The following is a 25,626-nucleotide window of genomic DNA, read 5'->3' on the forward strand; positions in this document are numbered from 1 at the left end:
ATGGAGTGTAATCCACAGAAGCTTATGCCACAATACATTTGTTAGTCTTTAGCATGCCACAAGATGTTTCGTTGCTTTTTGCTGCAAGGAGCCAACATGGCAATTGAATTAATATCTTCAGCAATTGAATTAATATCTTCTAACACTTTCTGGTCTCATTATCATCATCACAGGCTGTGACCATCATCACAAGCTGTGGTCTTTCCTTACCATTTGCTTCTTCACTGGCATCCCCAAGATTCTTAGGTTTATTTTGGCTCTGAAATGTGTTGCCACAGTATTTTGTTTCATTCATGCTGTAAATATAGAGAAGGAGTGGTGAGATAGCTGATTACACAGAGACATACAGGAAAGATTTGTTAGGGAGAAAAGCTCAAATATGAGGTTCAAAGTGCCTGAAACTTTTAGAAACAATTTCATTCAGGTTTTCTTGTTATGCAGCACATAACAAAAGTAAAGGAAACAAGACCTAGTAGACCTAAACTAGCACTCCATGTGAACTGTTTTGGCACCAGGCCGCAGAGTCTTTTGAAATGTACTTTTACTTTCTTGGGCTCCTTGATCACTGCAGATGGTGACAGCAGTCACGAAATTAAAAGACGCCTGCTTCTTGGGAGAAAAGCAATGACAAACCTAGACAGCATCTTAAAAAGCAGAGACATCACTTTGCAGACAAAGGTCCGTATAGTTAAAGCTATGGTTTTCCCAGTAGTGATGTATGGAAGTGAGAGTTGGACCATAAAGAAGGCTGATCGCCGAAGAATTGATGCTTTTGAATTATGGTGCTGGAGGAGACTCTTGAGAGTCCCATGGACTGCAAGAAGATCAAACCTATCCATTCTTAAGGAAATCAGCCCTGAGTGCTCCCTGGAAGGACAGATCGTGAAGCTGAGGCTCCAATACTTTGGCCACCTCATGAGAAGAGAAGAATCCTTGGAAAAGACCCTGATGTTGGGAAAGATTGAGGGCACTAGGAGAAGGGGACGACAGAGGACAAGATGGTTGGACAGTGTTCTCGAAGCTACGAACATGAGTTTGACCAAACTGCGGGAGGCAGTGCAAGACAGGAGTGCCTGGCGTGCTCTGGTCCATGGGGTCACGAAGAGTCGGACACGACTAAACGACTAAACAACAACAACAACAATAATAAAAACAAAAATTAAACAAAAGTCTGGCAGACATGTAAATGTGCAGAGTTTCCCTAAAACAGAAGGTTTGAAAACCACTCCACTAGTATACAATGACACTGGAACAAGGTAGTTATGAAATTTCCTCTGTTGTTCTTTCTTTTGCCCAAAGAAGCATGCAATATAAATTCCGGAGACATCCCTAGCTTTCTCCTCAATAGTCAATCCACAACACATTTTCAGTTATGTCTATAGAAGGTGTTCTGAACACAGTAATACCTGATAAAAATGTGAAAATACTTCTTTTAGAAACCGTATTAATACCACCCCAACACACACATTACTCTCTTTTATACAAAAAGCCATTTTCCGAATCATCTTGCCAACAGGGAATAGACACCAGTATAATTATTGGTCTTCATTAAAGCCTCCTATGTACCACATTAATCATGAGAAACATTAAGCCAAACTAGAGGCATTCGTGATATAAACTGTTATGAAATGCCAACCATATGTTTCGAGTCGTCTTCTTTTTCTTTTTGCAGTCAACACCAGAATTAAGAAGCCAAATATCTTCATTATACTCTTAATGAAGTTTTAAAGTTAGATACACTATAATGAGGCTCTAGAGAACAAACTGCATAGTGTGAACAAGAGACATTCCATTTTGATTGCACGGCAGTTTGCAGTCACAACTTCTGAGTGGTTTATAGCCTCTCATGGGTTTATTCATTTTTACATCAGCACAGTCATGCTTATGTCCATACAGATATACCAGCCAATTCAAGCTCCTGCATACAGTCGTACCTCGGGTTACGAACAATTCGGGTTACTAACTGTGCAAACCCGGAAGTATTTTTGCCGCGCAGAAGCGCGGTTTGCGCATGCGCAAAGCGTGAAAATAGTGAAAATAGCGCTTTAGTGAAAATGGCGGTTCGGGTCGCGTTCGGGTTACGAACTTTTCGGGTTACGAACTGCGACCCGGAACGGATCGTGTTCGTAACCCGAGGTATTACTGTAATTTTTAAATGCTAAAATCCTTTCCTTTTAAAAAATGCAGTTCCCACATGGTTAAGTTTCCCTGGCGTAATAATTAGATAAAACGTCATGATCCGACCCAGGAATGGTAGTTTAGGAGTCAATGTCAAAAGGCAAGGAAGTTCATAGAATCATAGGACTGTAGAGTTGAAAGGCGCTCCGAGAGTCAACTAGTCCAACCCCCTGAAATGTAGGAATGTGAACTAGATCATCCATGACAGATGACCATCTAACATCTGCTTAAAAACCTTCAAGGAAAGAGAGCCCAACCCCCACCCCCTGAAGCAGTCTGTTCCACTGTCAGACAGAAAGTTCTTCCTGATGTTTAATCGGAATCTCCTTTCTTGAATCTTGAATCCATTGGTTCGAATCCTACCCTTCAGAGCAGGAGAAACCAAGCTTGGTCCATCTTCCTTATGACATCTCCTCTCAGTTTCCTCTGTCCCAGGGTAAACATACTCAGCTTCTTCAACCATTAGATCAATGAAGAAGTTCTAGAGAGTTCCAGTGCCTCACGCCAGAACTCACGCCAGAGAGCAAAAGCCAATACATATTCTAACAGATAACAGAAGAGTCACTTACCTTGCAAATATAACAGTTTTACCATTTGCTGCATCATACAGTTTTGCTAGTAGTTTTTCTTCCCAGAAAAGGTCGCAAAATTTTTCAGATATTGCATTACAGAAAGTTTTATATTTGAGATCCTTTAAGCTGTAAATATATTTACCTGGTTCAAGACATTTAAAAAATGTGAATTAAATCGGGAAGGGGGAGACAGCAAATCTCTTACTTGTGGTTATCAATATCCAATATGTTTTGTGAAACTTTGTTGGGCAAGTTTTAACTGATTTTAATATTGTATTTTTAAATTGTTGCAACCTACCCTAGGACCTCATGGTGAAGAGAAGAGAAGAAATTGAATAATTAAGGTATAGGGCTAAGTAAACAATCTGTCACTAGGAAAATATAGTTCACCCAAATTAGTATGCCTATTGCAGTGTGAAGTATCACATATGAATGGTTGTATGGCCGCACCAATTATCGCAAAAACCAACTGACTACATTACAAAGTGACCTATTCTCTCCCGCATTCCTGTAACATTTTGTGAACATATTTTAAGGAGGGGACAAGCTCAAAGACCCATCTCATGGTAAGTGACTCTGGGGCCGCTTACGATTTCTCAGGCTAACCTACCTTACAAGGTCATTGGGAGGATAAAATCACATAACACCAGTATTGAAAGACCTACATTGGCTCCCAGTACATTTCTGAGCACAATTCAAAGTGTTGGTGGTAATCTTTAAAGCCCTAAACAGCCTCAGCCCAGTATACCTGAAGGAGCATCTCCACCCCCATCATTCAACCCAGACACTGAGGTCCAGCGCCGAGGGCCTTCTGGCAGTTCCCTCACTGTGAGAAGCGAAGTTACAGGGAACCAGACAGAGGGCCTTCTCGGTAGTGGCACCCGCCCTGTGGAACGCCCTCCCATCAGATGTCAAAGAAATAAACAACTATCTGCCATTTAGAAGACATCTGAAGGCAGTCCTGTTTAGGGAAGTTTTTAATGACTGATGTTTTAATGTATTTTTAATATTTTGTTGGAAGCCACCCAGAGTGGCTGATGAAACCCAGTCAGATGGGCGGGGTATAAATAATAAATTATTGTTATTATTTATCATCATCATCATCGTCTTAAGTTCCTTGAAGGAAGGGCAGGATACAAATGTAAATAAATAAAACAAGAGCTGCAAAAACAAAGATCCTTATCTAGTGTAGGCTTTCCCCTTTACACAGATGAAATCAGATGAAGGAAGAAATAAGAACTGCTGGAACTTTTCAGGTCATGTTAAAAACAAAAACCACTTTCAATGGTACAGGAGAACTCTTGGGATCTGCACATGCCAACTTTAATTAAAAATAACCATCAAGACCATGCCTCACCCAAAGCCACTAGAATCTCTATTTGAGCATGGTCTAGAATTTTTTTTCCATCTATGATGTGATTCCAAGTATTAAATGCCTACCTATGGCCAGAGCTTCGACTGTATTCATCAGATGACTACCGGATACAAACTCTTCTTGGATAAGATGCACCACTTTCTCCAAGAAATTTTCATTTATCCCATTCTGGAGAGAGGTTTCCAGGTTCAGTGAACAAGAAGGACTTTGGTCCCCAGAGGCATACGGCGAGTGATTTGATAAAGGGTCATTATTCCCTACATCTGTATTGCATTCCTCACAAAATGTTTGGGACAGATTCTTTTCAGGATACCTGGTTTGAGGCTCTTTATTAATCGTAGTTGGGGGTAAACTATTAATCTTCAGATTCATGTCCAGACATTCATGCCGCGCGTTACTAGTCTCACAATTCCTCAGATGGTTCATGGGTGAAGAGCTTTGAAACACTTTGTCAACATCATAGTTTGCTACAGAATCCGAAAGGAGGACGTGTAAACTGGGACAACAACTGTAAGCTGTTTTTGAATGAAGAGGCTTATTCGGTATTTGCTCTGATATAGCAATCTGGACTGGTACGAGAGTTAACACCCTCGTGACTGGGTCCTGTTTCAAAAGGAAATTGTTTATAAAAGCCATACTAGAAGACACAGTGCAGTTAGGGTCGCTTGAGGAAGGACACTTCCCTTGAGAAGGGCATGAGGTTTCAGAGAATAAGGGTAATTCTGCCATGCCTGAGCTAGCACTGCTTGCTTTTGGCTCCTCTGCACCAGTCGGAAGTGATGCTTCCAATCCTTGTTTATCCTGTTCCAGAATACCAGATGTAGTAACACAGACTGCTGGCAAATCAGAGTCCTCATCCATCTTGCTTTCAGAATCAATATTTAAACGTACTGAATTTTTAAAATCCACAGACACACCACTTTCCATAGTCATTCCACGTTGTATCACTGAGGATGCAGCAGTACCTCTGAAAAACAAGATATTTTATGCAAAACAGTTGTAGGAATTTGACACATCGCATTGACCCATCCACAATCTGCTGTTCCCTTCTTAGCTTCCATACCAAAGTCTTCTTAATAGCTGTTTCTGTGTTTCAGTGACAACTCTGAACATATCTACTCTGAATCTCCTCCCTGGTTCCTGTTTAATCTTTGTTGTTATTTGCTCTATATATGGCTAAGAAAAGACATAATAGAGGTTTGTAGAATTTTAACGTGCACGGAGAGACAGAACAATGTTTCTCTCCCAATATAACAATCAAGCAAATTCAATTAATTTTATTGGTAGCAGGTTTAGAACATAAACAAGCTTTCCCCCCCCCTCACAGAATGAATAATCTTACAATTAATTACCAAATATGAAATGATGGATACCAGCCTCAGTGACTCTTAATAGGTGCATCAATAGCTATTAGGCATGGCAGTTAAGATGAAATGCTGCTTTCCTTTTTAATACGGATGTAAGAGAAAATTGTTTCAAGGTGATATCAACAAGGTACATTACTTCTCATACATTAAGCAAAATAAAAATCAGTGTTTGAGTCTGAAGAGTTAGAAACAGCCAAAACAATGAAGGGTTTTTTTCTCTCTTTTGTAGTAGGAATGACCCACTATAAGAGTATTGGGGGAAGGGTGGGAGTATAAATTCTATTGCAAATAATTCTTAAAGTTATAACCGTGGGAGATTTTGCAGTCAAACCTAGCACGCATGTCTATGCTAGTTAGTAAATGAAGTGGTTAAGGACCACAGAACTGTAAATTGCTAGAGAAGGCTCGGCTAGGTCAAGCTCCCTCACCTTCAGGGAGGGAGGAATAAGGGTTGTTTCCTGTTTACACACCCCTCCTGTTTGAACCATATAACTGACCAGACGCATGAGGCTGGAATTCCCAAGCTCCAGACACCAATTTTGTATTTTTGTACTCAATAAGTTTTTACCTGTGTTGTTTCTGCTACAGCACTGAACGATGCATGAGTGACCTATGGTTGCTGTAAGTAAAATATTTAAACTTATAGTGGTACCTCTACTTACGAATGACTCGACTTACAAATGTTTCTACTTATGAATGGAGCTCTGTCCGCCATCTTGGATGCGGTTTAGATAGGATTTTTTTCTACTTACGAATTTTTAGATAGGGTTGCTTCAACTTACGAATTTTTTCTCCCAATGCATTCTTATGGGATTCGACTTACAATTTTTTTCAACTTACAAATGTGCGTTCGGAACACATTAAATTCGTAAGTAGAGGTACCACTGTACTTAAGTTTGTTGTCTTTTCACTGAGAGGGGATAGAAGCTTGGGGAGCACATTGTGAGCGTTTAATACTAGGATATTTAAAGGTCTAGCATCCTAAATTTCCTGCACTTTGCATCTGATATCAAAACTACTGGTGTCTTTTTCTTTTAAATAAGGCACTGTTTCAATTTATGGCATTAAAATGAAACGAAATTCCTCTTTCGACTAAGTATAGCTCAGACACACACCAGCAAAATGGAAATTCCATATGACAGTACCACAGCTATTGCAAATGCCAAGGATGGGCATCTGTCTTGCCTCTGTGGGCAATCTGCATGATTCTTGGTCTGATCTAGTAATCCTTATGCTCTTATTATACTAGAAAAAGCAGGAAATCTACATGGCGGCTTGCTGAAAAATGATGTTCAGAACACCAAACCAAGCCAAAATGGCTTCATCTCAGTCAAAAAGAAGGAAGAATATTAAAACAATACTAAAATCTTATTTTGCATCGCATCAAATACAACATATTACTTTCTGTACATTACACCAACACACTTACTTTTTAATATCAATGTTTTGATGTAGAATAATAGGCTTGAAATGGGTTGCTGTAGAAGTGAAAGCACTTGGCAATATGGTACTTTCTCTGTTCAAAGAAGGCTGGCAGGGGACTGGTCCTTTCACTGCTATCAGTTTGCTTTCATTGCTCATAGGTAAAAATCCTGAATATGCAACAAGGTGAAGACAAAGACAAAAGTATGCATTTAGCATAAAGGCAGGATGTACAATTGCTTACATAAGAAAAAATATTCCCAACAAGACTGGATGCATTACCTAATGGAGTCTTCCCAAAATAAATATGCAGGATGCCTACAAGTGTACTCACCTAAGTTTTCATCCACTGAACTTCTGTCACTTTGTAAATCAAAAGGCATGCCATCATTAAAAGAATCCGCTTCTTTGAAAGCCTAACAGCCAAAGAGTAAAAAACAAAAAACACAAATGCATTATAAATTGTCTTTTAAAGCACACAGTGATAAAGACAAACATTTATTTGCTCAAGCTTTCTTCTGCTCTTTCCTGAGGGCTCAACACACTTAATACTTCCAATTTCAAAGGAGTCAAAAGAATAAAAGCATAGAATGAAGTCCTTGAGCCCAATGTCATTTATATTTCTAGACCAGTCATAATTGTTCCTTCCTATTGTGAAATATTGTTGAAACTTGCCCCAGATTAATAATAGCTATTATTATATATTCTGCACATATTCCCTAGAAGGAATGCATCACCAGGTTTGAATCCCCCCCCACTTCCCAAAACAAATGCACCAGAAATAAAAGGACATGTGGAATGTGGCATTTAATTTCCCAAACGCACTGGGAGGTTGGGGAGAAGTCGAATAAGCAATTGTAGGTCACTAGTACACTTCTTGGTCAATTGATTCAGCTGGCAGAGAAATGACCATTGTCAAAGTCCAAGGCTACCCTAAAACCACTGAGGGTACTTACCATATAAAAGGCTAAGCATCTCTTGGTCATATTCCAGCATGCTCCTCCAACTCTGCTGCCATAGCAACAGCAAGAAAAGCAAAGAGAGAGGGTGCTATCTTTCCAGGCACCTCTTTCCCACACATTCTTGCCATTTTTGTAGAACAAGTCATTTAATCAGGAGAGCCACTAGCCTGGTATACCAAACTCTCTTTCTGCTCCAAAAAATACCCTTGTTTGAGCCAAGCATAGCGTTATGTGGCTCCTGGGTTTTTAATTAATGGAGCTTGAACACTAGAAGCCAACGCTGAACTCAGATAGTTTGACTCATACAGTTTGAAACTGTCAGCTTCCCAAAAGTACAGTACTGTATAGATTCCAGCGTAATACAAGGGCCAGGAAAGACTTGACAGTAGAAAGGACTTTGAAGGAATGCAGCGCAAGAGCTACTCAGAGGACGTAAGCTATTCTCACCCAGGCTTGTTTTAGAAACACGTCAAAACAAACACAACTCTGTATTGGTATTATTGTAATATTATATTATTTTGAGTCACAATACCAATTGCATTGGGACATTCAGTGCATATTGTACATTCATTATATACAGAGCTGTGTTTGTTTTGATTAGATTCTATTCTCTGTATAGAAACACAACACAAAAGAGAGAAAAGGTTAAAATATGACAGCATTCCATGTTGATGTGGGAGCAGTGGAAATAATAGTGGAGAGACAGCCAACATAAAGATTTCTAATTGGACGTCTGCCACCAAGTCATGCCCCAAAAACCCTGGTTTGAAAATCACTAGCGGATGATACTTTTCCAATTGGGAGGCAGGCCTGTTTGCAGAAGAGCTACTCCCATTATATAAACCAGGCAGGGTTCCGTAACACATGTAAAGCAGCCCCAAATATTGCAGCAAAATGTACAATGCTGACAGAAATCTCAACTTGGCTTTAATTAAGCAAGAGTTCCGTGGACAATGGAGGAGATGTGCTCCAAGATACTTGAGATATGGAACATCTTAAATGGTTTTTGAACAGACATCGCTAGTGCTTCTATGGAGTGTTGCTACTGTAGACATGGTTGTTAGGATTCAGGAGCAGTTTACATAAACATGAGAGAAGGTTTACACATTTACATATGGAGTTAAAAAGAAATCTTCATTGCATTGATCTGTTATGTTAATTTTATTTAACCAAGGCATTGGATACCTGTATTTTCCGACGTATAAGACGATTGGGCGTGTAAGACGACCCACAACTTTTCCAGTTAAAATACAGAGTTTGGGATATGCTCGCCATATAAATAAGACGACCCGGCGTATAAGACGACCCCCGACTTTTGAGAAGATTTTCCTGGGTTAAAAAGTAGTCTTATACGCAGGAAAATACAGTAATTGATATTTAAAGCTAGTTACAAAGTGCAGTAATGGGAGGTGACAGAAGAGTTCCATGGAGCCAAATCCAGTTCTAAGAAGCTTCATGGGAATTCTCGTTTATTTATTTATTTCTGAACGCATGAAGGTAAACACTCATACCTGAAAGGCAGATCTGGTTAAACATGCCAGAACCTCCTTGCTGCTTATTCTTTGTTCAAGAAGATAGCTACCACATGTCTAGAAAACAACATTTTGAAGTGTTTAGTATTAGACAGAGGACAGGTACAAAAATTAGAAATCATTTTGCAAATTATTTTAAATTGAGGAGTATTATTTTAACTTTAGGAGTATTATTTTATCACAACTAATCTGAAGTTGCTTATTTCAATTTTGTTTTTAAACAATAAACAATAACATCAAAATGCCACACCTTGGTGGAGCCACTAAGGAATGAAACCAAGGACAGTTATCAACTCCTTAATTTAGAGTTGTTGCCAAAAAAAAGAAAAGAAAAGAAATTTATCTTCAGTACCAGAATAATTTGCAGGAATAAAATACATTTTTACAATTTTTGGAAAAAAAAAGAAATTGCTTAATTTAAATCACCTTAATTGCATCTGCCAGAGAAGGCCTGTCTTCTGACTTTCGTCTAGCCATATCCAGAAGAAAATTCTTCAGTTTCCTTGGCAACACTATTTTGTGATCAGGTGGGAAATTATGTTTTGCAGCTCTCCACAAAATTGCAGCAATGCAGTAAATACAGACCTGTTGGAAATGGCACGGTGAATAGGCAACTAAGTCACTGGACAACTCCCACTCAGACTGAACCCTGCTCTTAAATACATATACTTAAAGCAGCCAATTCCAGGTCTCCAGCGCAAGGCTGGGTATTCACTAAAAGCACAATCTACAAATGGCTGGGCTGACATTCCTGCCGGCATCAGCACAGGCAACTGAGCCAACCCCAGGCATACCTGAGGTCAGGGCACAGCATAGCATAACTAGGGACCTTCCTTCATGGTCACCGAAAGCATGCCACAAGCACACATTTGTCACCCTTGAGTTAGTACCACTGAATCATCAGTTCTGAAAGTAACACAAAAGCAACCTGGAGGGAGAAAGCACTGTTGCAGTTCAAGACTTTGGAGGTCTCTAAAATGCGACTAGATGGGCTGTGTAGAACAGGCATAACATAGCAAAATGACACAAAGCCTCCAAGAAGAATTAAAGCTTACAAAATTAAATTGAAAGGAAAACGTGCCACAACTTTCACTTTCAGTTTTGAGTTTGCCTCAAGCTACAGTACAGTACAATAAATGAAGTCTAGTGTCACAGCCAAACCCGTACTTCTTGAACTAGAAGCTAGAAAGCAGACGTGGCATTATTATAACTAATTTTTTTGAAAGTGTAAAACAGGAGCAGCAAGAATCCCCAATCCAAATTAGGACCATAATGGAACAAAAGGTTAAACTGCCCCTTACACACACACACAAACACACACACACACACACACACACACACACACACACAGAGAGAGAGAGAGAGAGAGAGAGAGAGAGAGAGAGAGAGAGAGAGATTCTAATCCAGATTGGAAGGCCCTTGCAGCAACTAATTACTTCAAAAAAAATATTAGTAATTGTGTGAATAATGTCAAGTTTGTTTTGATACTTAAGAAAAGGGGAGGGGAAGGGGGGAAACTCTTAAATACCTTTTTAGTTGCATTAAATATTCTAGCGACTAAAGTATTGGCTCAGCAAAAAGGTTTGCCTAAAAGAATTTAAAGCATAAGATAGTACTCTAAGATGCCATGGGAAACTACTGTGTAAATATAGTATAAGATGGAGCTATCTTGGTACCACAAGCATCTATGTAAACCAGAAAATGTGCCCATTTTTTTATTTAAAGATGTCCTATTAACTTTTAAAGGAAACAGACATATTTGTAACATATCACCGTACCTTTTCAGTAACATAATCCTCTTCCTCTGTCTCAGGAGCCAAATAAAACATATCATATGAGCCTAAAGTATTAAAAAAATAAAATAATCTATTTTAATCTTGGTGACAAAAATAAATAGAAATTCAAAAAATTAGCAGCATGCTAAATTACCTTCACTTTCAGGTGGAACAAACTGAACACTTCCATCACTGTTAATCAGGACAGAGTCTAAACACAAGTATGCTGAAAAAGAGGTATTATAAATATTAGAACTGCTTAGAAAATAACCAAGTCTTGCTTTCATTTGTGGGACTGTATATATTGTAAAATAAATTATACTTGAGTCATTCAGAGATTTGTGCTTCAGACTTGTAAATGTGAAAAAGCAAAAGAAAATAAAGCTGCAATTAAGTACCATATGTAAGCATTGTGGGCCCTGCAGTATCACAAAAGACGAAATAGAGAGTCTTAATTTATGGAAAGGACTTTGTAATATCATAATGTAGTACATAATATTCTGACATAATAATGGAAGAAAGTTTATTAAACAAAAAAACACCCTCCGCCTTTCCCAAAGAATGAATGCTCTCCAAGACACAGACTTGCCCCATCTTCCCTTGTAGAACGAAGTCTTCCTATTTTGACTTCCTCCCTAACATAAGAAACCCATGAGTAGAAACAAGTGTCCACTGGGAGTTCTCTGCTTCTCAAGTTCAGGTGGGATGGGATACCCTATATACTGGAGTGCATATCCTTACAACAGATGATGAGCACGCTAGCTTTCTCAATAAACTCTTAAGGATGGGAAGCAGGCACCAGGGTTTTTCCAACAGCCATTGCTCCCTGTCTGACTGCCCAGTGGTATCACAACCATCAGAAGATAGCCTTCTCCTCTGCTGCCCCCACCTCTTGGCATGCCACATAGCACTGGCCATAATTTATAAACCATAGATCAATGTGTACCTCCCAAATGCCAATCCGCCCAGACACCTGTTTGCAGAAAGATGGGCTGTGCCCTTAATGTTAAGATAATGAAATATATTAGTGTAAAAAGAAGAGATTAAGGAAGACCTACCTGGATAAATTGTATAAGTTTCCATAGTAAGCAAGCATTCATGGCATAAAGCCCAGAGCTCATAGTCTTTCAGTGGTTTGGCATACTGTGTTAAGAGACGTTTCAGAAAGACAGACTGAAAGCAAAATATTAAGGACAGTTAAGAGACCAAAAGCATTTCTGAAGCCAAATTCACTGATTCAAGATCATACGGTAGTTTTTATTCCTTTTCCACTAGCATACGAAGGGAAGTTTTCCCCACAGACAAAAATGAAATTAATAGATATATACAAGAACCAGGAGAAACTTAAAAAAGGAATTGGTTCCACTGTAGAGCTCTCCAACTATCAGAGTGTTTAGGGAAAGTAGGGGAAATGTCTGACCATTTGCACAATGATTGGGACCTCTAATGATTAGCAAATGCTACCTAATTTATCCTGTTTAACCTCCCCAAATCTAGCAGCATTTCAAGAGGGCCTCAACTTTCGAAATAAGATTCAATTGAAAGACAACAGAAGCGGAGATTAGGCTATTTTTGTCCTTAATAAAACTCCAGTCTATTCTTTGCAACATGTCAGAACCTCTTCAGCTATATCTGTCATCTCTAACCTGCCTGCTCTAAAACTTGATCTACCTTGGCAGCTGTGCTTTGTACACCTTACTTTAAAAGCTTCATCACTACTTAGAGCTCTCCTGTGAAACAAGCAAAAATGATATGGAAAGATGAGTATTTTGTGGCAAGCCTTTCATTCCCAGAATATAAGAAACATCGCTAGCGAAGTTAGCAGGATATTAACTTACTGCTCTAACAAAAAGATTGGTATTACTTATATATTTCACGGAAACAAGGTTTATAGCACAGAGAGCCAAACTACAAAGTCAGCAATCTCGCATGGTGTTTTCTGTTGCCGGATTCTTAAGATGTCAGACTGTAAGATCTCTAGCCATATGACAAAAAAACTTCCTATATTTATAAAACCAACATGCCAAGCAGAAGGCCTTACCTTTTCCCTGACCTACTCAATTTTTAATATTCCCTTTTCTTTGACTCTCCAGTAAGCATTTGACTCTCCAGTAAGACATCAGAGAGAAGTTTTACTGAGAAGTTTACTGAACATGAATTACATGCTACTACAAACTCATATTGCAGCACAGGGTAAACATATGTCTTTGCTGATCCACTGAGGTTAAAATTATCTACCTTTTATGCATCCTTTATAATACTAAAGCAGTTGTCAAAACACTTTATAGGTGACCTGCATAAAATGTAATTGTTATAAAGGGATAAATCAAAACCAAGCATTGAATTTCAGGGGTTTGTTTTTTAAATGAAACAATTCTTGTCGCTTTTCTTTAAAATACATTTGCTTTGTTTAAAAACATCAAATACAATTTTACTATCACAGACCTACAATTAGCACTACCCTTAACAAATTTAAGTTGCCAGGATTTTTTTTTTGGGGGGGGGGAGCCATGTGTGCTCTAAAATGCCCAAATGGTATGGTGACCAAATTCCCAGTGTTGCGTTTGTAGCAGGGGAGAAACAAAGCAACCATTATTTCAGCAACACCATGCATCAGCACACTATGAGTTCACCTTTATACCAGTTTAGCTTAACTGTAGTTTAAGGTGATGCTCAAATTTTACTTGGTTTTCACTTCTGTCACTTTAAATGGTTTAAGGCCACTAGCACAAAGCAATAGAAAGAATGCACACACAAGCTGTAGCTTCCCACACTAAACACTCTAGCAACTGCCTGAAAAGAGATGAGATATAAAAGCTGGAATTATGTAGGTTAGAGGAAAAAGGAGCTCCAGTCACGCTTGAATTGATAAAAGTGTTTATTTGAGAATTGCAAAGAAAAAGCCATTTAAAAGAATTCTAAAGATACAGTTTTGAAGCCAGCAGGCAAACAGGTTTGGCAATGTTTGGCAGAGAATAAAGAAAGCAAGGTTATAGCATAAAGGAAGGCATACTAACCACTAAGGAAATGCAGAGAGGAATTATTTATGGGACAAAACAGAACACCAAAACCAATGGACTGCTCTCCAATGAGCACACCAAAGTCTGCACAAGAAGGGGGATTTCTATATTGTCTAAGGTCAAGAAAACATTACACACACAAGCACTACATTTTAAAAACCACCTCCAGCATTGAAGAGAATGGGGAAGGCTCACATGGAGCTGCATGAATTGAAGTCAGCTGCAAAAGGAGCTGCGTGATCAAAGTTACAAAATGATTCTTGTGCAACTTATGAGAAATGGAATCCCCAATCTAGGAAATGCATGCCACAATGGAAAAGACCATTGGTTTTGCAAAGCCTTTAAAAATTAGTGGTAATATGTAAATTGGTAGTGGGTGAGGGAAATCAGAAAGCAATGCCTATGTACCTTATGGCACCCAAAACTGCAGAATAAAGGGAAGCTAAGCATGGATTGCAATAGATTTCAGTTAAAACAAAACAGGATAGCACTGCTTACTATTTCACCTTTCCCAATAAATCTCTATATAATTTTAAATACAGTGGTATCTCGGTTTAAGTACACAATTGGTTCCGGAAGTCCATACTTAACCTGAAGCGTACTTAACCTGAAGCGAACTATCCCATTGAAAGTAATGGAAAGTGGATTAATCTGTTCCTGATGGGTCTGCAGAGTACTTAAACTGATAGTACTCAAACCGAAGGGAACTTAAACCAAGGTATGACTGTAACCTCTTTCATGACAATACACTAAACTATTGTATCTCAATATCCTTGCATCTCAACATCCTTGCATATTCAGTTATTCAGGATGAAAGGATTAGTGACAAGAATCAGAGACGCCTGTATGTTACAAAAGATTGCTGATACCAAATTCTAATATGCAACCTTGTAGTCTATAAAATGTCTCATACCTTCATTTGGGGCCAGATACAACAAGTTTGCAAATGCTTCTAAAGCCATACTACTAGAAATTCTAGATTTTGTTTATTTTGTTTATTTGACTCTTTCTAGTGGTGAACAATTTCTTATATAAAATTAACCAGCAGAGAAGAAAGCTAACCATAGCACTCAACATTCAAGTTTTCCTTTCTGCAAGAATCACACCTCTTATGTACCAAACCTTACTCAAGCTCATGCAAGTGGAAAACACACACACACACACACACACACAGAGAGAGAGAGAGAGAGAGAGAGAGAGAGAGAGAGAAAGAAAGAAAGAAAGAAAGAAAGAAAGAAAGAAAGAAAGAAAGAAAGAAAATATGCTGGAAAAGTAATCTCCGTCTCTAAGGCAGGCAAGAGAACTTTAACCTAAATATCTTCACATTGAGTCAAACTAATTTAATTCATATATATTAGCCAAAATCAGCAAAGAATTTTGAATCTACTTATGAATCTACTAATCTTAATATCTCAATGTAAGCTATGACAAAGAAGAAAGAGACAGTGTACACACACATACCGTAAATTAATGACACTACAACAAATATATGTTTAAACTGCTTTAAATTCCTCCACATTTCTGCTGCCATTATAAAGCAAGTCATTCAGATGGAGCCATTCACCACTATTGGTGCATTACTCTCATAAATGTTTCTTGGACCATTCACAGTGGTGGCAGGGAGGAGTGGGCAGATTGCTCAATTGCATGGTAAGGCACTACATAAGGAGCTTGCCAGGGCCACACGACACCAACTTAGCTGCAGAAAAGAAACCAGAGAATAGATTTCTTACAAAACTGACTCCAAATTGAGTGACTCGGGATGATTTCTACCTGCAGATAATTGCCTTTAATTTATTCTGACAAAAGTATAGTGCAATTTAAATCTATAGTACTAGTTCAATTCAATTAAAGTTAACCATACAAATGTCAAAACATCAAAGGCTCACCAACCACACACCTCAGTTCAGATCCTTACTAATTAAATCTTTTGGTAATAATGAAAGTGCTCAACTAATTGCTGCTGACTATAGTGCACACACAATGTAAGCGAGTTACAACATTTCCAAGGAAGACAACCCTCTCCATCCTCCAAGATTAACTATGTCCCTTCAATGCCACATTTAAGACAATTTTTAAAATGAAGTTTCTGTTTCTACTACCTGCTTGCTGTTTCTCATTTCTGACTCCCTGCCTTCATATTGTTTCTCTTCAACATAATAGTCTTTCATCTCACTGTGATTTTGTTCTGGAGAACTTAGCAGGGTTGAGCTACGTCCGTTTTCATTAAATGTTCTAAGCCCTGTAGTTATCCTGTTAATATGCAACAGACTTTCATTTGACCTTGCGGAAGTTTCTCCACAGTATTCCCGTGATTTATGGTTTTTTAGTATCTTGCAGTCAGAATTTGATTTGTCTGGTTCATAGCTGTTTGGAGTTTCAGAACCCATATGAGTGTATGGAAGAATATATGCTTTATCATCATTGCAGGTCGGCTTGTGGATTTGATAAGATACTTCTGGGCTCTTGTAAAATTCATCTAAATTATTATTTGGTTCCTGGAAATCTGCTGCTTTTAATCCAAGTTCATTATTTCCATCACAATGACTTAAGTTTCTCTCTAAAGCAGCATTCTCATTATTATTGACTTGAGATAATGACTTGGGCTGTAATGGATATTGTTTCCTTGATAGTGGTCCGCTGTGACTTACAAAAGGGAAGAAAGTTCTTGGGTCTGTCTCAGATTCAGACGGTAGCTTTGGAAATGCTTTTCCATTCCTTGAGCAGTTTCTTTTTACTGCATCTTCCTCCAACTCACTTGTACATGGCTTTGTGTCTAAGACAAGATCCACACACTTGCTGTTGTTGTTATTGCTGTTCTCTTTACAGTTTGTGACCTGAGTTGAAACGTACTGACAGCAAAGATTTTCATGCACTGAGTTGGTTTTAATTTCTTTTATATCATCATTTCTGTCATTCATGGTATACGTGTGAGAAGAATTTCCACCACTAGCAACTGTCAAGTCTTCCACCTCTGGAGATGAATGCTCTCTTAAATTGTAATCTGTGCACTGTTCATAAGGTGAAATCCTCTCATAGACTTTTCCATTCCACACGTTATCGCAACTGTCTGGGTGCAAAGACAGATGTTCTTATTAAAAACATTTTCAGTTCTCTCCCCTTCCATCTCCACATCCTATCCAAATTACAAGCAGCTTCCACTGATATTACATGAGCACCTTATGCTGCTCTACAGTTGGAAAGAGACTACTATCAAAAGTTGGTTGGCTTTTTAGAGAGAACCAAACCACAGATGGCTTTTAATGCAGGGTCCCAAAGGCCTTTCAAACCACCTTTCCCCTTCGCTATGACAGAAGGTAAGTGTTAGTATAGTATAGGCAGCAAATAGCCACATAACCCAATTGCCCCATTCACTTACGTGCTAGTCTGACAATCTCAACATGCAAAATTAGTACAGTGCTAGAGGTTGCGGTACTGGACTTTGGCAGCAGTTGTGCTTCATCCCAAGTATTTGCTAGCAAAACAGGATATATGATTATCATAAAAATATCTGAAATCATGAAATACCAGATGCACAAAAAATCACTATAAGTTACCAATGGGGATTTTTTTTTAATACTTAATACAGCAGAAAGGAACCTGGATTCCTCCCCCCCATTTATAATCACTTGGGTTTGTATCTTTAGCTAGAAAAAAGTGCTCTTAATTCCACTACACAAATGGGCTACATTATCTAATGCATACCGTGAAAGGTGCCACATGATTCAATTGAAAACACTCTTCTTCCAATTGCAGAGAGGCATTGGCAAATATCACTCGAGGAAGAAAGCTTCAGGTTCTCTTTACTCAATGATATGACAGTCTATAATGATAATTGTAAATTAAAGCGTTTAATACCTAGGTATCATACAAGACATGGACTTCAACATGATACAAGAGATTAGCATTCCCCAGGAAACTTCAAGATTTTCCATTTGTGAAGCAAGGCCATTAAGGGAACATTATTTCCCAACTGTAGCCTTTCTACAAGATTTAGCAGAGATTAATTTGAACTGCAGCATTTTAAAATATTTTATAATGGATTATTTCAATTAACAGTTCAACAAAATATTAATTATAATTATAATAATCTTTACCAACTGTAAATATATTTAATTAGGCTGATTTGCCTATTTATGAAATTCATTGTTTTTAGTTAAAATTGTGTTCTTCATACTTTTCTTGAATTAATAATAAACTCCATAGGCATCACTCATGGAATGTTTTACATGTAGAGAGGTACATACTCAATAGCACAGAGCCATGTTTCAATGGTAAACGGGAAGCCACCCTCAAGCAAATACAGATTTTTTTCCTTACAGACATTAGAGAGCTCAAACTACAATATCACTTTGTTGAAGTGACTATCGTTGTTTCACTATTATTGTTGTTGACTGATACAAGTTGGAAAACTTCAGTAGTCATCCAAACATTGTGTGTAGTTAAAAAGGTAAAGGGACCCCTGACTGTTAGGTCCAGTCACGGACGACTCTGGGGTTGCGGTGCTAATCTTGCTTTACTGGCTGAGGGAGCCGGCGTACAGCTTCCAGGTCGTGTGGCCAGCATGACAAAGCCGCTTCTGGTGAACCAGAGCAGCACACGGAAACACCGTTTACCTTCCCGCTGGAGCAGTACCTATTTATCTACTTGCACTTTGACGTGCTTTCGAACTGCTAGGTTGGCAGGAGCTGGGACCAAGCAACGGGAGCTCACCCCATCACAGTGATTTATCCCTTATATTTATCTCATTGATGTTCACTTACACCTCCATTCATGTTTTTAGCACATCCTGTCTAGCCCATGCTAAATTGTCATTGGTCAAAAGAAACAGCTAGTGTAAGAAATGGTCATGAGTCCCCTCCTGTTCCCTTTCCGGGAAATAAATCTGCATTCTCTTGGCAATTCTGCTGAATATGAATACAGTGGTACCTCAGGTTACGAACTTAATTCGTTCCAGAAGTCCGTTCTTAACCCGAAGCATTCTTAACCCGAGGCACACAATCTCAACATAGGCCTCCCGCAGCCCCAGAAGCAGATTGCATTCATATCCCAGGACAAAGTTTGCAACCCGGAACACCTACTTCTGAGTTTGTGGAGTTCGTAATCTAAAGCGTTCGTAAGCAGGACTGTTCGTAAACCAAGGTACCACTTTACATATAATATTAAACACATGAGTGCTATTAAGGGAGGGTCTCTTTCTAAAGCATTTAGCCTTATTTAAAACAACCACAACCACCACCGCTTATGGCTTCCAACACAGAAGGTTATCAATTACTCTTGTGCCTAGTATTACAGTATGTAGAACTGTGAGCATCTGTTGTTTTTGTATTGCTGCTGCTACCGTACTTTGTAGCTTAGCTGCCACTTTGTTTCAAGCGCTGTGTTGGGCTACTTTGCATTGGAAATCATTCTGTGCATTTCCCTTTATCACCCCTCTAAACCCTGTATTTACAGTATAATTGCTTTTCCCATCAAGCAACTGCCTTCCAAAAGAGTAAGATATCATTTAAGAGTGGAGAAATGTTGAATGTTAAAGGTGACACATCAGGATAATCAATATGATATGGACGTTTCCAAGGCAAAAAACCAAATCGCACCCTTTTTCTTTATTTTTACCTCGATATCTGGTCTCTCTTTAGGACTTTCTTCCTGCATTTGTTCAAGCAAAGTATGCAGATCTTGACTGAATTCTGAATCGGTTCCAGGCTCCGTTATATATTCGAGGGCTGCTTTTAGTGTAGCTCCCAAGGAAAAGATATGTGCCTGCAATAATTGGGAAACAGAAAATGAACACATTGTACAAACTACCATGTGTTCCCACTTAAAACCAGACTAGCTCCATTAAAATGAGCAAAACCAGCTTAAGCAGTTTGTGGACCACAGATGAAGTAATACACTTGTAGTACACTTTCCACACCTTAAGTAAACACCAGCAGCCAGCAGCAATGTGGTTCACTCAAAGTGTTTTGAGCCACACTCCATTACCCCCAGCAAGCATAGAAAATAGTCAGGGATTATGCAATTATAGTTCAAAACATCTGGAGTACACAAAACTGAGGAAGCCTGCACTGAACCTTAATTTTATATCTTAGGCAAGGACCAGCCTTTATATACAACCTATAGTCATATAGTCCCTGAGGGTGAGCAAATTTTGGTAATCGAATTGTACCAAGTGTGCACACCAATACAAGTAAGAGGAACATTTAAGTATTCCTGCCAATGATCACAGAATCATAGAATCAGAGTTGGAAGAGACCCACAAGGGCCATCCAGTCCAACCCCCTGCCAAGCAGGAAACACCATCAAAGCATTCTTGACATGCCTGTCAAGCCTCTGCTTAAAGACCTCCAAAGAAGGAGACTCCACCACACTTCTTGGCAGCAAATTCAACTGCCGAACAGCTCTTACTGTCAGGAAGTTCTTCCTAGTGTTTAGGTGGAATCTTCTTTCTTGAAGTTTGAATCCATTGCTCCGTGTCCGCTTCTCTGGAGAAGCAGAAAACAACCTTTCTCCCTCCTCCTCCTCCTCTATATGACATCCTTTTATATTTTTGAACATGGCTATCATATCACTCCTTAACCTTCTCTTCTCCAGGCTAAACATACCCAGCTCCCTAAGCCGTTCCTCATAAGGCATCGTTTCCAGGCCTTTGACCATTTTGGTTGCCCTCTTCTGGACACGTTCCAGCTTGTCAGTATCCTTCTTGAACTGTGGTGCCCAGAACTGGACACAGTACTCCAGGTGAGGTCTGACCAGAGCAGAATACAGTGGTACTATTACAGTACTTCCCTTGATCTAGATGCTATACTCCTATTGATGCAGCCCAGAATTGCATTGGCCTTTTAAGCTGTGCATCACACTGCTGACTCATGTCAAGTTTGTGGTCCTAGATCCTTTTCACATGTACTGCTCTCAAGCCAGGTGTCTCCCATCCTGTATTTGTGCCTTTCATTTTTTTTGCCCAAGTGTAGTCCTTTACATTTCTCCTTGTTAAAATTCATCTTGTTTGCTTTGGCCTAGTTGTCTAATCTGTTAAGGTCATTTTGAAGTGTGATCCTGTCCTCTGGGGTATTAGCCACCCCTCCCAATTTGGTGTCATCTGCAAACTTGCTCAGGACGATCTTGATTGTCCACAAAGGGAAGCAGCATCTAAATTATCTCTGAACATTGCATATACCAGGCATCCCCAAACTTCAGCCCTCCAGATGTTTTGGACTACAATTCTCATAATCCCTGACCACTGGTTCTCTTAGCTAGGGATCATGGGAGTTGTTGGCCAGAACATCTGGAGGGCCACAGTTTGGGGATGCCTGGCATATACCATAATTGCAATGTTTCTGATTTCAGGTAAAAATGGGGGGGGGGGTGATTTGGCAGCATTCCACTAGGTGGAGCTTTCTCCAAGTCTATTAAAACCATTCACTGCAACTTTGACAGTGCTGATTAATTATCTGCAATATATGTACACACAGCCTTTTAAACCCTCCCTACTTTTAGTGAAGAAGGAGAAGAAGAAAACTCATCAAAAAGAAAACCCCTGTGTAAGCTTCGTTTCACACAAGACAAAAAATTACTACATGGGAGAAAAGCTGTGTGTAGTTCTTCATCATCATCATCTTACATGCATGCAGGTTAACAAAAGTTTCCAATTCATAATTGTACATCTGTACATCAGTTCAGGGATGACTGCTAAAACAAAGTTCTGGTTCCATGGAAAAGGAAGAGAATATACACAGTGGTGGAGTATATGCTTTCTATACGGAAGGCTCCCTGGCACCTCCTGGGAAAAAGGAACTAGGCAGGGATGGAAAAGGACCCCACAAAGTTCATGGAGACCTGCATGAAGTATAGTGGGTACAGGTGGACAACTAGGCAGCTTAATATATTCATATGTGCAGGGTAGGTGGGCGTGTGCCACCTGCTTCCTCCGATGCCGGCTGCTTCTTCCGAGGGGGCGGGGGGGCACTCCGCCTGCGTCCCCTGATGCTGGTTGCTTCCCCTGATATAGCAGGCAAGTGCAGCAGCAAAACATCACTTCCTGTGAGAGGAGCTTGCCGGTTGCCTCCCTGACTGGGTGCACACGCGGCATCACAACAGCTCCTTGGGCGCATCTCCAGCAGAGGGAAGGCCACAATCTACGAACATTCATCCCGCAATAAACTTATAGGTTGCGATTGACACAATGGACATGCCTGATCTACACCATAAGTGCTATAATCTGTAGCTTCTGCCAAGCGGAACTCTACTCCAGGCATCCCCAAACTGCGGCCAGGGCCGGCTCTAGGTAGACCCCCGGTGGCGCGGAAACCATACTTCACCCTGCGAGGGTGGGGGCGCTGGAGCGATCTCCGCCTCTCAGCGCCAGGGCGGCCGACCTGCTCGAGACTGCCCTGGTTGTGGCCCTCCAGATGTTTTGGCCTACAACTCCCATGATCCCTAGCTAAGAGGACAAGTGTCAGGGATGATGGGAATTGTAGTCCAAAACATCTGGAGGGGCGAAGTTTGGGGGTGCCTGCCAGCGCTGTGTTAAGCGCCCCCGGAGCCGTGGTGCACCGGATCACTCTGGCGCCCTCCCGCCCCATTTCCCAGCGCGGTGGGCGGGTGGGCGCCGTGCGCAGCGCGGGTGCAACAGGCGCTGCTGCGCGGGAGGCGGGCGGGCAGGCGCAGCTGCGCGGCGGACCGGTCAGCCAGCGGGTGGGCGCAGCTCGCGGCGCCCTCCTGGCGGGCCGGCACCATGGTGCCCTGCGTCACCGGGGGTCTACGATGAGCCGGCCCTGGTGCCTGCTCTACTCCATCAGTGACAAGGACTGCACCAACCAGCTAGCATCTTTCATGACGCAACAGCATACATACATTTCATAATAGTTAACAATGTATTTCTCATGTGTTAGTGGCTAGAACGGGTTAAAAATCCCTCCACATCCATGAAAGAAGAGCTGTTGCAGTCTATGAACGGTGTTGGAAAAAAGAATTCCATTCTAGATTAATTGCTTTATCTGAAGTAAATAAGTTGAAAAATGCTCCAGACCGGAGTCATTAGCCTTACTTGAGCCTAGAGAAGCATGTCCTATAATAAAGTTTCTAAGGGAATTCAATCTGATTAATGAGAATGCCAGAAAACAATCTCAACATGATACAGTATATAAGTATCCAAACAAAGAGACAAAGAGTTCTCCATAACTGGAATTGTTTATGGTGAGTAATCAGGTGGTAGGAGAGGATAATCTGAATTTGTAATAATGCATCAGCTTTTAAAATAGCAAAGATTTCAGCAATAACTAGAAGATCTTTACAATTCAGCTGACTCATCACCACAATAAATCTTTAAGCTAAAATTCAATTTCTATCAAACATGTGCAGAATACATGCAGATTGTGCAAGATCATCTAACTGCATTCTTGGGATATTCTTAACATCGCCTCTATCCTTGAGAGCAGGCCTTGGAGGTAGCTTACCAGTTACCACACAACAATCTATTACAATAATAAAGCTATGAACACCCTCAACTTCAGAACTAAAGAACAATTAGTAAAACTAAATAGCATCAGAATTAAACCACCTGGAAGACCGTCTCTTCCCCTCCACTGTCTGCTAAGAGCATTAAGATCAACAAATGGAATCTGTATTTTCCCTCCACAGCCCAATGGGCTTTTTCACTGGTGGTATCAGTGTTGTAGATTTGTCTCCCTGCTGAAATGCCACTGCCACTTGTCCAGAAGCTGTAGCTAATAAACCTCGGCATTCCATCACATGCACACCATTGCAGTAAGCTCTGTTTCAACCCTGCCTTGTATACGCAAGTAAGACTTGCCACTTTGTCAATCAATAGTTTGATCATCTGCAGAAGCTTCGGTCACTCCCTGAGTTGGTAAAGCTCATCTGATAGCAATTAAACCCCAAGCCTTTTGTGTCATCAGCACAGTCTTGAGGAATACAGATTCAAGAGGAGCCTTCTGTTTCAAGTTTTCACAGATGAAAGAATTGTGGAGTTGGGAGGATCATCTAATCTACTCCAACTCCTTGCAATGCAGGAATCTCAACTAGCTCAACCATGACCGATGGCCATCCAACCTGTGCTTTACAACCTCCAATCTATATAGGATAGGGACTCATTTCCGTGCACTGCTCTGGTTTGCCAGAACTGGCTTAGTCATGCTGGCCACATGACCCGGAAGCTGTCTACAGACAAACGCCAGCTCCCTCGGCCTATAGAGCTAGATGAGTGCCGCAACCCCAGAGTCGTCCGCGACTGGACCTAACGGACAGGAGTACTACCGTGTTTCCCACATTTTAAGACACCGTCTTATATTTATTTTACCCAAGAAAATAAGCCTATGGCTTATTTTCGGGGGGGGGTGTCTTTTTAATTTTTTTTTAACTGTAATTACGGCAGCCAGCGTTGCTGCTGCTGGGTTCCGGAGGCAGCCTGCAGGGTCGGTGCCCAGCTGCGCCGGTGCTGGACACTGGAGAGAGCAGGAGACTGAGCAGCCACTGCGGCATCGCGCTGCCAGAGACTCGCAGCCACTGAGGAGCTTGCGGCGCCGGGGCTTGCGGGCAGCTCTCGCCTTTCCGCCCTTTCTCCTGCTCCCGGGGGAGACGTGGCTTCTATTCCCCATTGCCAAGGAAACAGCCCGGGGGAGAGACGCCAGAGCTGAGGCGCCCCCCGCCCGCGGATCCCACGTGCCGCCGAAAACGGCAATGCTTAGGGCCCCCCACTCCTCGCCCGAAGTGGAGTAAGGCCCCCCGAGCGGTCCAGGGCTTGCTTCCGAATGCGCAGGGACAGGACTGCGCTGTTAAACTCTTTGCAAACTCCTTGCCCAAAAGAAAGCTGTCCTGCAGAGTGCCGGATCGAGGAGCCGGTCTGCAGAGTCAGCGCCCAGCAGCGCGGCGCTGGATTGAGTAGGCGGTGCTTCGTGCGGAGCTGCTGGGCGCCGACCCGGCAGGCCGCTTCCTCGATCTGGCGGCCTCCCGGGTTGGCGCCCAGCAGCGCCGCGCGGAGCACCGCCGGTCTGTAGAGTCAGCGCCCAGCAGCGCGGCGCTGGATTGAGGAGGCGGTGCTTCGTGCGGAGCTGCTGGGCGCCGACCCGGCAGGCCGCTTCCTCGATCCGGTGCTCCGCGCGGCGCTGCTGGGCGCCCACCCGGGAGGCCGCCGGATCGAGGAAGCGGCCTGCCGGGTCGGCGCCCAGCAGCTCCGCACGAAGCACCGCCTCCTCAATCCAGCGCCGCGCTGCTGGGCGCTGACTCTGCAGACCGGCTCCTCGATCCGGCACTCTGCAGGACAGCTTTCTTTTGGGCAAGGAGTTTGCAAAGAGTTTAACAGCGCAGTCCTGTCCCTGCGCATTCGGAAGCAAGCCCTGGACCGCTCGGGGGGCCTTACTCCACTTCGGGCGAGGAGTGGGGGGCCCTAAGCATTGCCGTTTTCG

The 25,626-nt window shown here is 41.3% G+C and overlaps 1 protein-coding gene across 7 annotated transcripts in view; it reads right to left on the minus strand.

Annotated features, from left to right (window-relative positions):
- The window catches only part of KNDC1 (kinase non-catalytic C-lobe domain containing 1), a 71,932-nt gene that overhangs the window by 22,469 nt on the left and 23,837 nt on the right, over positions 1-25,626 (minus strand). For 4 of the 7 annotated variants that reach the window (XR_015950195.1, XM_088670388.1, XM_088670387.1 and 1 more), the window contains exons 4-17: positions 19,820-19,966; positions 17,909-18,026; positions 17,583-17,678; positions 16,306-17,273; positions 12,242-12,356; positions 11,338-11,409; positions 11,187-11,248; positions 9,835-9,993; positions 9,388-9,465; positions 7,249-7,330; positions 6,922-7,084; positions 4,191-5,092; positions 2,748-2,892; positions 211-296 (exon numbers count right to left, since the gene is read on the minus strand). Coding sequence is in view for 6 of the 7 variants with exons in the window: in XM_088670388.1 (XP_088526514.1) it covers positions 211-296; positions 2,748-2,892; positions 4,191-5,092; positions 6,922-7,084; positions 7,249-7,330; positions 9,388-9,465; positions 9,835-9,993; positions 11,187-11,248; positions 11,338-11,409; positions 12,242-12,356; positions 16,306-17,273; positions 17,583-17,678; positions 17,909-18,026; positions 19,820-19,966 (3,193 nt within the window). In the remaining variant the exon portion in view is untranslated. The remainder of the gene's footprint in view (positions 1-210; positions 297-2,747; positions 2,893-4,190; positions 5,093-6,921; positions 7,085-7,248; positions 7,331-9,387; positions 9,466-9,834; positions 9,994-11,186; positions 11,249-11,337; positions 11,410-12,241; positions 12,357-16,305; positions 17,274-17,582; positions 17,679-17,908; positions 18,027-19,819; positions 19,967-25,626) is intronic. The other 3 variants (XM_088670389.1, XM_035138280.3, XM_060274843.2) reach the window with 2 other exon arrangements.

Source organism: Zootoca vivipara, chromosome 5 (genome assembly GCF_965207765.1).
Source record: "Zootoca vivipara chromosome 5, rZooViv2.hap1.1, whole genome shotgun sequence".
Lineage (NCBI taxonomy): Eukaryota > Metazoa > Chordata > Lepidosauria > Squamata > Lacertidae > Zootoca > Zootoca vivipara.